Raw genomic sequence first — 14,674 nt, 5'->3', positions numbered from 1 at the left:
TGCATGTAAAATAGGGATACATTCACAGCAAACTGCTAATGGTAGAATCACCACAGTAGTGAGATGGAGGTGGTTTTTGTTTTGGTTTGTTGAGTTTGTGTGTGTGTGTGTTTTACTTGGTATATGTGCTATTTTTTTCTGCAGTGGACATATACTACTTAGTACATGTAGAACAATTAAAACCCCCACCTGTTATGTGTCATATGCGTGCAATAAAGATGAAGTTTGAAATCTGAAGACTTTTAGCTAGATGTCACAGATTGTTATTTGTATGACTCTATTTTCTCTTTCCCAAAGCAAACTAGAAGTTTTGAGGATGGAGAGTTTTGTGAATACATTCTTTAGGAGGACAAAATAGTTATGTTTAGAACAGAAAGGAGAAAGATTAGTTAACTTTACCACCTGTCCAGTGGGAATCATGTCTAGTTAAATAGTCCCTAATCTAGTACCTTGAGAGAAATTTTTGCTGAAAAAAATGTCACAAGAAAAAAAATAAATTTCTTACAAGGAGAACCACAGACAGTACCACTTTAATTTTTTACAAAATAATAGTTCGGCGACAATTTTTCAGATCCTTCTCCCTAAAAGAGGAAATGACAATTGAAGATTTATGCTTATTTAAAAGCAGATATTCCTTTAGGAAAAGAAATGGAATGCTTGATTTGTAATTGTACTAACAGAAGCTTGAATAAACTTTAGAATCCATGTCAAAGAATGAAGCCTAGTTTCCAGTTTGATGGTCTCATCCTCTGACACAAAAGCTTTTAAAATAGGTTGAATCAGAAGAATGAATGAGTTAAAGGCTAATTCATCATCCTCCAAGAGGTTCGCTATTATAGCTTAGTCATCTGCTGACAATTGTCAAGCATTGGTGCATGCACCCTGTGCTATTATTGTACCTTTGACCAAGGATTGTTCAGTCATATAACTGGTACCATTTCCTGTCCTCAAGGAGCAGGTATCTAGCCACCCTATGCCTGGCCCTTAATGGAGTTAGTGTCTAGCTGCTACTCACTGTAGGGCAGTGATGCCACATCTCTTAAACTGTTGAGTTGTCCCCCAGAATTCGGCTTAGGGCTAGATATCACCTACCCCACATCATGGCGAACACTGATAACCTCATGCATTGTCACGGTCTTCTTGCCACCATCCTCCCACTTCAGAGGGACCTCTTACCACCCCCACACCAGCCATGTGCCCCCACAGTCCTCCTCCAGGCCTCCTTCAGGGCCCCTGTCACCCATAATGTTGCTTTCATGGTGTTCAGAATCTCCTGCCCTGCAGGGTGCCATGTATCTTCTGTGCCCTCCATAGAGCCTTAGCCTGGACAGGGACAGTCCCTGCGGTACCCACTCATGTTGTTCTCACACCTTTCTCTTCTTGCTCCTGACTGATAGCAACTGCCTACATTTTCATTTGTGATGGCAAAAGCCTCCAGGGACTAGAAGACACACGTGCTTTGGAGCAGGGAGACCACGAGGTGGATGTCACACATGGGTGTATCTCTAGGGAGTGAAATGTCCTAGAAATGCTCAACAAAATGAGTATGCCTGTCTCAGCCCTCTCAGATTCGACTTGCCAAATTAGAGCCTTCCCTGACTATCTGACCTCATGTAAGAACCCAGATCACTGTGTTGATAACAGGATCCGCCTTATGAGATAATGTTACCTATGCAAACTTCATCTGGTATGGTCAACCCTAATCAGCATTTTTCTCAGGCTATACTAGGTGCTCAAGAAATGTTTGTTATTGTCTATCAAATTTCTAGTAGACATAAACAAACCTAAGCAATGTGGGGAAGCGGAAGGTAGTCAAACATTTTTCAAAGAGGAAAGTTTGTTCAAGCATCTAAATAAAGCAAAATTAAGGAAATAATACACAGATATTAAAAAACATGTATTTCCGCAAACCTCTTAGATTGGAGATAGTGGCAAATAATAGTATTTGTTATCCCCTGAGGTTACCGGCTCACGTCTTATAAGTATTATAGATTGAGAGAGAGCTCTTTTAGGTAGAGGGAAAATGAGCTAGAATCTCTGCCTTCAGTGTTCTTGTAAGGAACTTAGGGAGCCAAACTAAAATTGTCATAAAGTGGACGGCATACTCCCCATAAATGACTGGAATCCAGGGCTACCCCATGTTATTGACTAGAAGTACATAGAGAGAAGTTGAGCATTTTTACAAGAGTTCAACACTTAACAAAAAGGGTGAGCTAGACCTCAGAGTGTCTACAGTGAACAGAGGGAGGAGCTGATGGACAGAGAGCCAGAAAATCACACAAGCATCAGCTGGACTCAACGTTAGGAATTGGAGGGATTTGTCCTATGCTGACCCCATTCAGCTCTGTGCTTTCTTTATTGACACGGCCCCCAGGCCCTGAAGTTCTGCCTTCTTATTGTGATCTTATTTAACATGATTTATAAGCAATAAGTCCTATTTGCCCAGAGCAGTCCTTACTAGAGTGATCTGTACAACCCCAAGTGCCCAGAACAGCCAGATTTTCTCGTTTTGTCTCTGCAGTCTGGTTGGCATCCCCTTTCACTCTCAAATTTGTTCTTATTTGGATAATAAATTATATTATGATCCCTGACTCTGCTTGACCCCTGTAGAGAATGGGAAGAGGTCAGAGTTGACTGAACAAAATGCTTCCTAGGCAGCATTTATTTCTAGGAATCTGAAAATGCAAAATACTCATTGTTACTTAGGAAAAAATAGAGGAATAAGAATTTTTCTTTTGTCTTGCAAATATTACCAAATGGGTTGAAAAACACTAAATGGAAGCCCACAACATAAAAAGTTAAGAGACCCATTAGCTAGGACTGAAGTGAAAAACAATGGCATAAAAGTTAAGATAATGACACATAATATTGCTTATAGATGTGGAGGGAAATTAAACCATGAAATAAATTAATAAACACAAGTCTCAACTTGAAAAAGAACATCAAAAATAGTGAGGCTTTACAAACAGAACTTCTATAAAAATATGTGACTGGATCTAAATTTTCTAGTGTGCTTCAATAACAGCAAAACACAAACTAAGATGTGCTGTGAGAGCGTTTATTCAAGTACTTGAAAATGGATATGACGTCCTACCACAGGTGCCACGGGCTGATTAAAATTCCTATGCAGAGAAGCCTGCTTTATTGTCAGCAGAATAAATCTGATACTTTTCATAACAAAAATGGAGGTTACTGACATCCATAATAAAAACACAAAGATATATCCCAAGCAGCTGAAACCCCATCTTCTTCTCTTAGAACAGTAGCAAAATGTAGATCTAGAAACCTCACTTTATTTTTATGACTATTTTTGATATTTCTTACTTAATTGGCATTTAACAACTTCAGTCTCATGTATCCAGCTAGCACCTCAAAGTCTCCACTGAAACATCTTTTAGGCAACTTTAACTTCACACACCCAAAACTCAATTCTACCTTTGCCCCCTGCTCTTATGCCCCCAGTCTTGCCCATCTTAACACGTAGATCTCCATCCATTCCAGGTCCTCAAGCCAGAAACCTGGGCCTCACACCTGATGCCTCTGCCTGGCCTGCCACATCCAATCAGTCACCTGTTCCCCCTGTCAGACCTTCAAAATGTAATACAAGCTCTCTCCATCTTCACTGCTACCGTACACATCTCTTGCCCAGATCACTGCAATAACCTCAAACTTTGTCCCTTCCTACCCAGTTCCATTTATCACGCAGAAGCCAGCGAGATGTCTGAAAAATCTTACTGCCTCACTCCCTACTATTTTTTAAAATTATATTCACAGGAAGTTGCAAAGCAAACACATAAGCAGGCTTTAGGCATGCTTCATGTAGCTTCCCTTCATGTAAACCTTTCAATGACTTCCTATTGTCCTGTAGATAATACCTAAAATACTTCACTTAACCTCTAAAACCCTTGGGATTGGCCTCATCTTGCTCTACTGCTGTCCCAACCACTTGCTGAACTGCAGCACAGTGACATCTTTTGGTTCTTCAACTGAGCCAGGATCTAGGCGCGCTTCTGGCCTTTGCTCCCAAACTGTTTTCCCTGCCTAGAGCATTTCCCTCACCACCCACCCCCATGTCTTGGATCGGATCATTTTTCTTTATCCTTTAGGCCTCAGCTTTGTTATTTCTTACTTAGTGAGCCTTCCTTGACCACTCATTCTAAACAAGGTCTCCTTCCTTAGTTGGTTTCAGAGCACCCTGTCCTCTTCAGCCATGCCCCTTGGAATGTAGGCTGTTTTGAGTGTGTGTAGCTTTTCATAGTCTCTAGACACTAAGCACAATATGGTAAGGGCTTGTCTGTTGTGATTGACACCTAAACCAAGCCCAGTCTTGCACGTAGTAGGTACTTCAGACTGAATTACAAGCCTATCCAGGCATAAGTTCTGTTTCTATGAAGTAAGAAATGGGATCATTCTAACAGCGCTCTGAATTTCAGCCTCTCCTTTTGTTTTCTTCCCTACTCCAGTATCCATGAACTTGCACAGTGCTTGACCCAATTCCAATAGGGCATTTAATTTCCTCTTTGATTTCCCTTCAATAACAGATTGTGACTTGTAATTCATTTAGCATCCACGGAAACCGGCGTATCTACTGATTATGTTCCCAAACAACAAGCTTGCTATCATAAAGACAGAGAAAATATGTCATCTCTTAAGGAGAACCTGAAAATGGCAATTTCTGGCAGAAAAAAACGTATTTTGTCTCATAGACTTGAGCTTCAGAGTCAATCATGAATGAATAATGAACTCAGGAAAGATCAATGAAGTGTTCTCTTAACCTTCTCAACCTATTTTTCTGAGAACTGAATAAAAGGAAAGTTGTAAGGAAGAGATGATGAGAGATTTAGGAAGAGAAAAATATAGTTGCTATAATGTATAACTCTTGAAGGAATGAAATTGGGCAATTCATCTAGTTTACTATGAGTACTTTTTCAAGCTTCAATCATGAGTCACCTAAGTAATTTTTTCTCTGATGCCATTTAATTCCAAAATTTATTTGTTTTATTATTTTCCAATAGTAAAATAAAACAGTGAACAAAGCTGAAGGTCTTTTTAGAGAGGAGTCAGTGAAAAACATCTTGGTGGTCTTCGCTCTGGTGTTTGACATACAATTAATATAATGCCATAAACGGTTTTTTCCTCAAGGAATTATGTAAAACACATAACATATACTCCTCTTGTTTTGTAATAGATGATGAGTTTTTATAAAAATTTTTAATGATATAGAATAACTGCAAATTAAATAGCACAATGAAAATCAGTCATTGAAAAATAGCAGAGCAGTGGCGCATGCCTGTAATCCCAGCTCTTTGGGAGACTAAGGTGGGTGGATCATTTGAGATCAGGAGTTCGAGACCAGCCTGACTAATATGGTAAAACCCTGTTTCTACTAAATACAAAAAATTAGATAGATGTGGTGGCACATGCCTGTAACCTGTAATCCCAGCTACTGTGGAGGTTGAGGCAAGAGAATCACTTGAACCCGGGAGACGGAGGTTGCAGTGAGCTGAGATCGCACCATTGCGCTCCAGCCTGAACAACAAGAGTGAAACTCCATCACACACACACACACACACACACACACACACGCACGCACACACACAAAGCAGTGCAAGCAATTGATGGTGCTAAGCACCACCTTGTTGCATGTGTGGTAGCATACATCACGTGGACAGATTGGAAGAGTGAAGAATCACAGGAGAACACTGCTTAGTGCCTGGTGGAGTGCCCTGTCTCTCAGCCCAGCAGGACCCTTTGTTCCCAGGATCACGCCAGTCTGCTAAAGGAAAGTGGCGCTTGCTCTAAACTTCCAGCTCAGCTTATATTAGAGGGCAGGGCCAACATCAGTCCTGTGGCACTGCCAGCAAGTACCGTCAACTGGGATTCCTCAATTCCTAGGCACTCCAGTGGTGGCCAGACAGCAGCGTTTGTTGCTTTTTGCTTGTCTGTTTTGCTTTTGCTTTTTAAATCATTTTCTGACAAGCTGCACATCAGCAAGCAATGTTTCCATATCACAGAAGTCAGCAGGAAGTGTTTGGAGGTGGGAGAGAAAAGAGTCAGTAGCCTTTTAAAATATTGGACAGCCTTGGTGCATTTCCATGGCTAGGGGGAAATCAGATGCCATGTTGAAGATTTCTATTGAACTCTTAGCCACACCTCTTAACGATTTCTGTTATTCCAGGAAGAGCCTGTCTCTGATGGCTCCTGCTGAGATGATGTTAAGAGACAATACTAATAATACATTCCACCTTTCTTTGGGGCAGTTCAAAAATACTTCTTGTGTATTCAACCACACAGTCAGAAGTAGGGAGGTAAGCTCAAGTGTCACTGCCTAAAGCGAAAGCTATCTTGCTGAGTGAGAGGGAAACTCTGCAGGAGACAAACCTGCCAGCAGTGATGCCACCTGTTACCTGCTGGGTGGATTTTATCAGTGTGCTCTAGGCGGGCTCCCTGGAAGAACACAGGAAAAGGACTGAGGGGAGAGGGAAGCACCCAGTCCTGGAGGTGTCTGCACGGGCTCCTCAGGCTCCGGTCCTCTTCCCCGGCCTGCCACTGCTGCCTCAGCTGCCCTTATAAAGAAGATCAGTAGATCTGTATTCTTTTATCTATTGAAGTAATCCTATGACACTGGAATGCCAGGACATGGGGTCCTCTTCATTCAGAATTTAGGGAACGAGGAGGGGACAGTAATATCTTGTATTGTCCATAGTAGCCTGGACATGGACTCACTGGCTCTTTCGGCACCCCGTTCAGAAAAGGAAAGGGTGCTTTGGAAACCAAGCTGGAGGTTGAAGGCCAGGCGTAAGGTCCATAGCAAATGAATGGCAAAACCTGTCCCAGAGTGTCGGACTCTTCATCCCCAGCTCAACATACTGGATGGCTTTCCTAATTCAGTGTTGTTGCATTACTTAGGGAAGTTGTCTCGGTTCCTCTTACCTTTGCCAGGCGCTGGAGCTCATGTTCCTTGTGTCCCTTCTTTCCGCAGTTCTTTCATACCTACTCTCCTTTGTCATTCCTTTGTCATTTTAAGGGTGTCTGCAGAGAAACACTGCAGGAGACAGTTCTTGACTGTACAAGGGACCTTCCTGCTCTTTGAAGGGCTTTAGTATACCCAGCCCCAGACACTGACTGCCATTATTTGTCCTGCTCATGAACGTAATGCGCAGAAACACCCTCATCATTTCCAGACAGCCAGGGTTTGGGGAGTCATGGGTGCCCCAGTTGAGAGCTGCTGCCAGAGGCTGGGCTGGGACAGGCCCCTGCTATGCCGTCTAGCCCAGTATATCAATGCGTCCTCTCTCCTGACCACATCCCTCCTTGTCTCTAAACGTATGCTCCGATTTCAGTGGGAAGCCTTCCCTGACTGATTCGTTCATCTAACATTTACTCAGCAGGTACGTATTGATACCTGCTCACAGTTCCAGGTACCATTTGAGGAGCGGATGCCCATCCCTGCACCTTCCTGACACTGCCCTGCTTTAATCTTTCATTTTCATGTTATTCTAAAAGTGTGCCAAGGTAATCCAGCTCCTACCTAGGAATGAGCTTCTCTGGGACAATGACTTCTTCTACTTCTATTTTTATCCCAAGATATGGAACTATCACCAAGGGTGTATCTTATTTCCATAACAGGGAAAATAGTTCTGAGGTATCATTTTTTTTCTAACCTGAAGATTCTATTTTTCATGATATCTGAATTTGATGGGATCAGCATGAGAAGTATTGTGAGGTCCTTAGTCAACAGTAAACATAGGCCAGGCACAGCGGCTCATGCCTGTAATCCCAGCACTTTGGGAGGCGGAGGTAAGGTAGATCATTTGAGGTCAGGAGTTTGAGACCATCCTGGCCAACATAGTGAGACCCCATCTTTACTAAAAATGCAAAAATTAGGCAGACATGGTCACGGGCACCTGTACTCAGGAGGCTGAGGCAGGAGAATCACTTGAACCTGGGAGGCAAAGGTTGCAGTAAACTGAGACTGGGCAACAGAGCAAGACTCATCTCAGAACGAAAAAGAAACAGTAAACACGACCTGTACATCATGCAAGGAGGAAAGGACCATTGCACACTCTTTGTTTCCCAGTGTATGCTGAGAAGTCATGATTGAGGGGTCTTAAGACAGAGACAGAGAGCATCGGGTGCCATCTGCCTTCCTCGGCCTCATTTGGCCCAGAGATAGAAGGCAAATGGGCAAAAAATAGAATAGGCAGAGAGGAAAAAAGCAAGTACAAAACTTGGGAGAATCTGATGGAGAAATGGAATCTTCTTTATGTTTTTTCTTTTCGTTTTTTATTATGGGAAATTTCAGTGTGCATGCACACACACACACATTAATTTTAGTGAATGAAAAAACAACAAACCAATATGTTTTCAATAAAAAATGAAAGTTTTATTCATTTCATATAGGGAATGGCCAGAATAATATAAGAACCTTCCCTGTGCTCATCACCCAGCGCCAGCAGTTCTGAACACAGGGCCATCTTATCTCATGCATTTGCCCATCTACTCTGCCCTTCTCCCACTATATTTTTTTCTTATTTATTTTTTTGAGACAGAGCTTCACTCTTGTCACCCAGGCTGCAGTGCAATGGCACAATCTCAGCTCACTGCAACCTCTGCCTCCCGGGTTTGAGTAATTCTTCCTCAGCCTCCGTAGTAGCTGGGACCACAGGCACACACCACCACGCCCAGCTAATATTTCTATTTTTAGTAGAGACGGGGTTTCACCATGTTGGCAGGATGGTCTCTCCTGACCTCAGGTGATCTGCCCACCTCACCCTCCCAAAGTGCTGGGATTACAGGCATGAGCTGTTGTGCCCAGCCCTCCCACTGTATTATTATAAGGGAAATCTCAACATCAGATAATTTTATCCATTAACATTTCAGTGTGAATTTTAAAAACCATTGCCATAATATCATTATGCCTAAAACAAATCAATAATCTCATATCATGAGATTTCTAGCAGCATGCCATATTCCAACTGTGGAGACTTTTTAACCTGAAATCCAAGTGAAAAATTACACCTTCACTGGAAAAGAAGCGACAAAGAAATCAAAACAGACCTTTTCTTTCTTATAGAGAAGGACAACAAAGCAATGGGAAAATGATTTCAGAGAAGTAGCTCTGGTCTTTGCCAATTTCCTGAGGCCTGTCCAAGCTTACCAGGGTGCAGTCCTTTGCCCCCGCACACTCACTCCCGAGTTGCAGGTGTGCATTGCCGAGCTTCAGTTAACTCTCCGTGAAGGTTCATTTCATGACATACATTTCATGTTTTACAGCAGGGCTCTCTACTACATTGCTAGTCATTTAAAATTTGGCCACATGGCAAAAATGTGTGTAATGCAGGGTTTTTTTTTAAGTGTTGATTGAGCACATAATTCAAAAGTTAATATTAAATAAACATCTCTGCCCTTTCTTTCTTCCAGCAGGCAGCCCAGAGAACAGCTCTCCGCGCTCTGTCTGACAGGTACATTTTGTCATTTTTATGAACTATAAATTGCTTTATGAAACATTGAGCCCTATTTATTGTGGCATATAATTCATAATTGGGTTTTGTCCCTAAAGTATCTGTGAACTGGGATGTTAAACATTTTGCATGCTTGGATTTGTCATGCATGTGTGGAGGTTATCACTGCAAAAATCATCTTGCTCTGTTTCATAGCAAGTATGAAGCATCCCTTGTTGTGCAATGAAACAAGACACAAGAAACTTAGAAAGGCCTGAATGGTTTGGTAAATTCTGAGCGTTGGAATTGGTTGAGATCTAAGTTCATTTTTCAGCAATAAGTACTTCATTTATTTTGAGATGTTTTCCTCCGAGTTTTTTCATATCATTTCACCGGGAGCTACCTATCTTTCGATAAGATTCTCTCTTGCTATATGTTAGGCACATAATCCAGCAAGTCACAGTCCTGCCTGCCTGACTTTTTACTCCTTGATTTAGCTTCTTTCTCCTGACACACGTTACTGAATGAGATGTATAAACCTCATCAAGAAACACACACAAGCTGTATTTTATATCCTGCTTTGCCTAAAAGGCTATAGACAGATAGTTGAATACGGGTATGTAAAGTTGCTTCTAGAACAGACCAGACCATTGGTTTGGTTTCTTTTTTTTTTTTTTTTTACTTACTAAGATTGGAGAAAGGTGGGGAGGGAGGGAGCAGGCACACATACGTGCATGGTTTGAGGTACTGTCAGGAGGTAAAGATGAAATCCCTGCATGTCTCCGCAGCATTAGAAGCAGCAGGAGGAGGTGTGCCCTAGCCTAGCTGGCAGGCACCTCTGCATTGTCTAGCTAACCTTCACCACCCTGCCTTCCTTCCCAGTTCCTTTTTCATGGAATGAGCCATCATTGACTGTGTAAACCAGCTTAGCTCGGTGCTTCCTCCAAAGTAAAACCTGTCACTTGGGCGAATTATCTGCTGTGCATGAGTGAAAAGCATTTTCTCTTTGGTGGCAGACTGAGTGTGAATATTTTTATTTCAATTACAAAACCTTCCCCATGACAACCACACAAGCCTGTGTGTCCTGCGTGGCTGGCACGTGATCTTCTGGAATTGCTTTTGGAATTTTCACAAAAGCTGATGACTGCACTGCTTCTGAGTGTGTCAGTAGGAGGAAGAAGGAATCTAGATCAAAACACATTTAGAATATAACACAGTCATTTCTTTCCTGTGCATACTTCTTTTTTCTGTTTGACTTTTCTTCTTAAGTAATTCCTTCAACAAAATGCACTGAGATGCAAGGGAAGGCCCTCAAAGTTGACAAAACTTTGTCATTAACGAGTACAAGGTTTCTCTGGGAATGATGAAAATGTTGTAAAAATAGATGATGGTGATGGTTGCACAACCTTGTAAGTATACCAAACACCAGTGAATTGTATGCTTTAAACGGGTGAACTTTATGGAGTGTACGTTATATTTTAGTAGAGCTACATATATAAACACAAAATGTCATTATGACCTTTAGTAGAATGAATCATTACCTATTTTAGGAAAATATGGATTCATTTTGAAGACATGGTTACAAATACAAAGGCAATTCATCAGAAACTAGGACTGATACATTTGAAGATTTCTTCCCGAATGATAAATGTCTTTGTCCTCAAGAGAAAATGTGCATGGATTTTAATGATGAACAATGCCATTTTCTTTACATTTTTTCTGATATTTTTAATTTAAAAAATCCCTTTGTCAAGCCCATTCCCCACCCAAAAATGGAGGTTTTCATTGTCACCACTCAGAAATTTCTCTGTCCTCAAATATAATAGGGCATTTCCCTTACTTTACTGTAGCACTTTTTCTATTCAGAATTGGTCATTTCAAAGTGACAAGTTGACTTTGTCTGCTGTCCTAAAGCTACCTTCTCTATGCTTTTGCTTTTCTTTTAATTCAACTTGTATTTTAAGTTCAGGGGCACATGTGCAGGATGTGCAGGTTTGTTACACAGGTAAACGTGTGCAATGGTGCTTTGCTACACCTGTCAACCCATCACCTAGGTATTAAGCCAGCATCTATTAGCTGCTCTTCCTGATGTTCTCCCTCCCCCAACACCTCACTGGCAAGTGCCAGTGTGTGCTTCCCTTTCATGGGTCTCATCATTCAGCTCCCACTTATAAGTGAGAACATGCAATGTTTGATAATGGCTTCCAACTCCATCCATGTCCCTGCACAGGACATGATCTTGTTCCTTTTTATGGCTGTATAGTATTTCACGGCATATGTGTACCATATTTTCTTTACCCAGTCTGTCGTTAATGGACATTTGGGTTGATTCCATGCCTTTTCTATTGCGAACAGTGCTGCGATAAATATACACATGCATGTATCTTTATAATAGAATGATTGATATTCCTTTGGGTATATACACGATAATAGATTGCCGGGTCAAACGGTATTTCTGCCTCTAGGACTTTGAGGGATCGTCACAATGTCTTCCACAATGACTGAACTAATTTACACTCCCACCAACAGTGTATAAGCATTTTTTTCTCCACAGCCTCTCCAGCATGTTGTTTTTTGACTTTTTAATAACAGCCATTCTTTTTCTATTCTATATTTTCTGCTCAGGACCACAGAAGTAATCCCAATAAGTGATAAGCATTTGTAACCATTTCAAGATGGAAATTAAAACCTTTCTTCAAAATAATGACTTTAAAATACCTACTGAATTCATTGCATTCATATTTTCTAGTTTCTAATTAGAGAATAACTTTTCAAGTGACAGATGTCATTTTCTATCACATTACTTATTCTTTTGAATAAAGCAATATTTTCTAGAAAAATGACCCAAGTGCCTCAAGTCAGACCACCGTATGACTTGCCTAATGTACTGTCTGCCAGAGAAATCTCAGGGAGGAGTGGAATTCATTAAGGTCTCCCCATGTCCTGAATATCCCAAAGTGGGGTTCTAGGCCCAATATCTCTGGCTACTTGGAGCCTCGTATTAACCTATTATACACAAACCATTTATACAAACCATTTACACAAACCATCCTGGTTTCCTAAACTCTCTTTGCTCTCAGCCTTTTATCACCTCTTTATATAAAATTCCATAGTGATTAGGCCATGCCTTCATCTTTTTTCTCAGGGGGGAAAGCACTTTTCAGACCTCAAAAGGTGCTTCCTGAGTTCTGCAATTCTGGAATGGGACAGGAAAGCCTGCACTCGCTCTGACCATGGACATTGGTTCTTTGTGGAGCAGCATGCCTGTGATACACTCTGGGTCTTATCCTCCAGAACCTCAGTGTCCTGCAAGTTTGCTCATCCAGGGGCTCATTTCGCTTCCACTGAGCCTCAACATTGAGTACCCAGTGTACAAATCGATGTTTCAACAGGATTTCATTGACTTGGGTTTGGTGGAAGGACATGAGTTTACACTGTACAAAGCCAGTTTCTGTTCTCTGTTTCCCTATAAGAAAGCCCAACTTCAAAGTCTTGAGATCTGACCTGATGAGACTAGATATAAGAAAAAGAAAGGGGTGCATTTTCCTTTCCCTACCTAAGGGTGGGTAGAAATCTAATCCCTCTAGGGTGTTAAGAGGTTAGAGAATGTCCAGATGTCTTTGGAAAGTCAATCTTATCTTTTCATTTCTCCTGTCTCCTGGTTTCTTTTCTAAATTGGCATTCCAGCACAAATTCAGTGTCTGATAGTTCAGACTGTATGCTTTAAAGTTCAGAGAATCTTTTATAATCAATACACAATCTTGATAAATTAAAACTGATATTTCCATTACGTAAATTTTTAAAAACCTCTGTGATCATCCCCCAAAAACCTTTTCTCTTGCTTGGTTTTGCCTGAGCAATGGACTTAATTTATGGTTCACTCCAAATAGGCAAAGTGTACTTCAGGTTGAAACTGGATCACCCTGGCAAGGCAGAGAGGGAGTTTGGGCTTCAGCTGCACTCACTCACGTCTCCTGTCCAGCAGTGATAGAAAGGGGTATGTGAGAGTGGGATGGTGCATTGTCTGTTCTTTTCTACTCATGACGGTAGAATTGTTTTCGTCTGTCTATTTTATACCACTGCGAGTCAACTGGCCTACCAGAGGCCCACTCATGTCCCCCAAAAATGAAAAAAGCAGACAAACAGGACAAGAAGAGATGGCAAAATTATTTTTTCTATTTTTTGTTTTGTTTTGTTTGAGACAGGATCTCACTCTTACCCAGGCTAGAGTAGAGTAGTGTAATCACAGCTCACTGCAGCCTCCCCCTCCCAGGCTCAAGTGATCCTCAGCCCTCCCCGGGCCCCACCCAGTGCCACAGTAGCCACCACACCTTGCTCATTTTTATACTTTTGATAGAGGCATATCTTCATCATGTTGCCCAGGCCGGTCTTGAACGCCTGGGCTCAAGTGATCTGCCCATCTTGGCCTTCCAAAGTGCTGGGATTACAGGTGTGAGCCACCACACTCAGCCAGGCAAAATTCTTGGCAAGGTAAAGCAGCCAATTTCAAGAAAATCTCAGTTTGCAAAGGGACACAATTAGTCTTGCTTATTCAGTGCTTATTGTGTGCCTCTCACGTGTTTTTCTTCTTATGGATCGGTGTATTTGATGCTGGTTGGTAGAGGCAAAGGAGAAGGACAAACAGGATAAAGGTGGATCTTTGGTGTGGACCCTCTGCACTGCGGAAGATGCCACATCACCGCCAATGTGGAAAATATGCAAAGTGCTGTTAGGAAGAAGGAAGGATATGTGTGTAGCATATGAAGTGCTTTGAATACGATTAACTTCCCTTCGTGAGTAGTAAATAGTAGATAACTCTGATCAAAAGAGGGATTCATGTGATTTATCAAGCTGAGCGACTGTGCATCTGCAGAGAAGCTGGAGGTCAATCTTGAAATCTAGGGCAAGAGAAGCATGAGGAAATTGCCAGGACTAAGGAGTTAATCATACCCTTGGACTACTTCCATCTGTCTCAGAGCGACAGTGCTGCTCTTGGCGAGCAGGCATGCTTTATAGCAGCAGATCAGGAATTAATATTTTCTGTGAAACCTCAAGCATCATTTGCAGTAACTTGGGTTTTATAAAACTGGAACATAATTTTATATGAATAAATCACATTCAGCTAGAAATATGAGAGGCTGCAAAAAATTATGCTTGACTTAAAAAAAAGAGAGGAACGAGCAAAAAAGCCAACACGAAAACAGTTGTTGAAGCGATGGCACTTGGAGGGC

The 14,674-nt window shown here is 41.6% G+C and overlaps 1 protein-coding gene across 13 annotated transcripts in view; it reads left to right on the top strand.

Annotated features, from left to right (window-relative positions):
* The window catches only part of AFF3 (ALF transcription elongation factor 3), a 566,569-nt gene that overhangs the window by 452,759 nt on the left and 99,136 nt on the right, over positions 1–14,674 (top strand). For 9 of the 13 annotated variants that reach the window (XM_078348798.1, XM_035271750.3, XM_035271749.3 and 6 more), the window contains one exon: positions 9,424–9,464. In XM_078348798.1, coding sequence (XP_078204924.1) covers positions 9,424–9,464 — 41 coding nt within the window. The remainder of the gene's footprint in view (positions 1–9,423; positions 9,465–14,674) is intronic. The other 4 variants (XM_078348797.1, XM_078348796.1, XM_035271748.3 and 1 more) reach the window with 1 other exon arrangement.

Source organism: Callithrix jacchus, chromosome 14, assembly GCF_049354715.1.
Source record: "Callithrix jacchus isolate 240 chromosome 14, calJac240_pri, whole genome shotgun sequence".
In the NCBI taxonomy this organism is placed as follows: Eukaryota; Metazoa; Chordata; class Mammalia; order Primates; family Cebidae; genus Callithrix; species Callithrix jacchus.
Note: the sequence above shows the minus strand (reverse complement) of the source record. Positions and strands in the feature narration are given on the sequence as shown.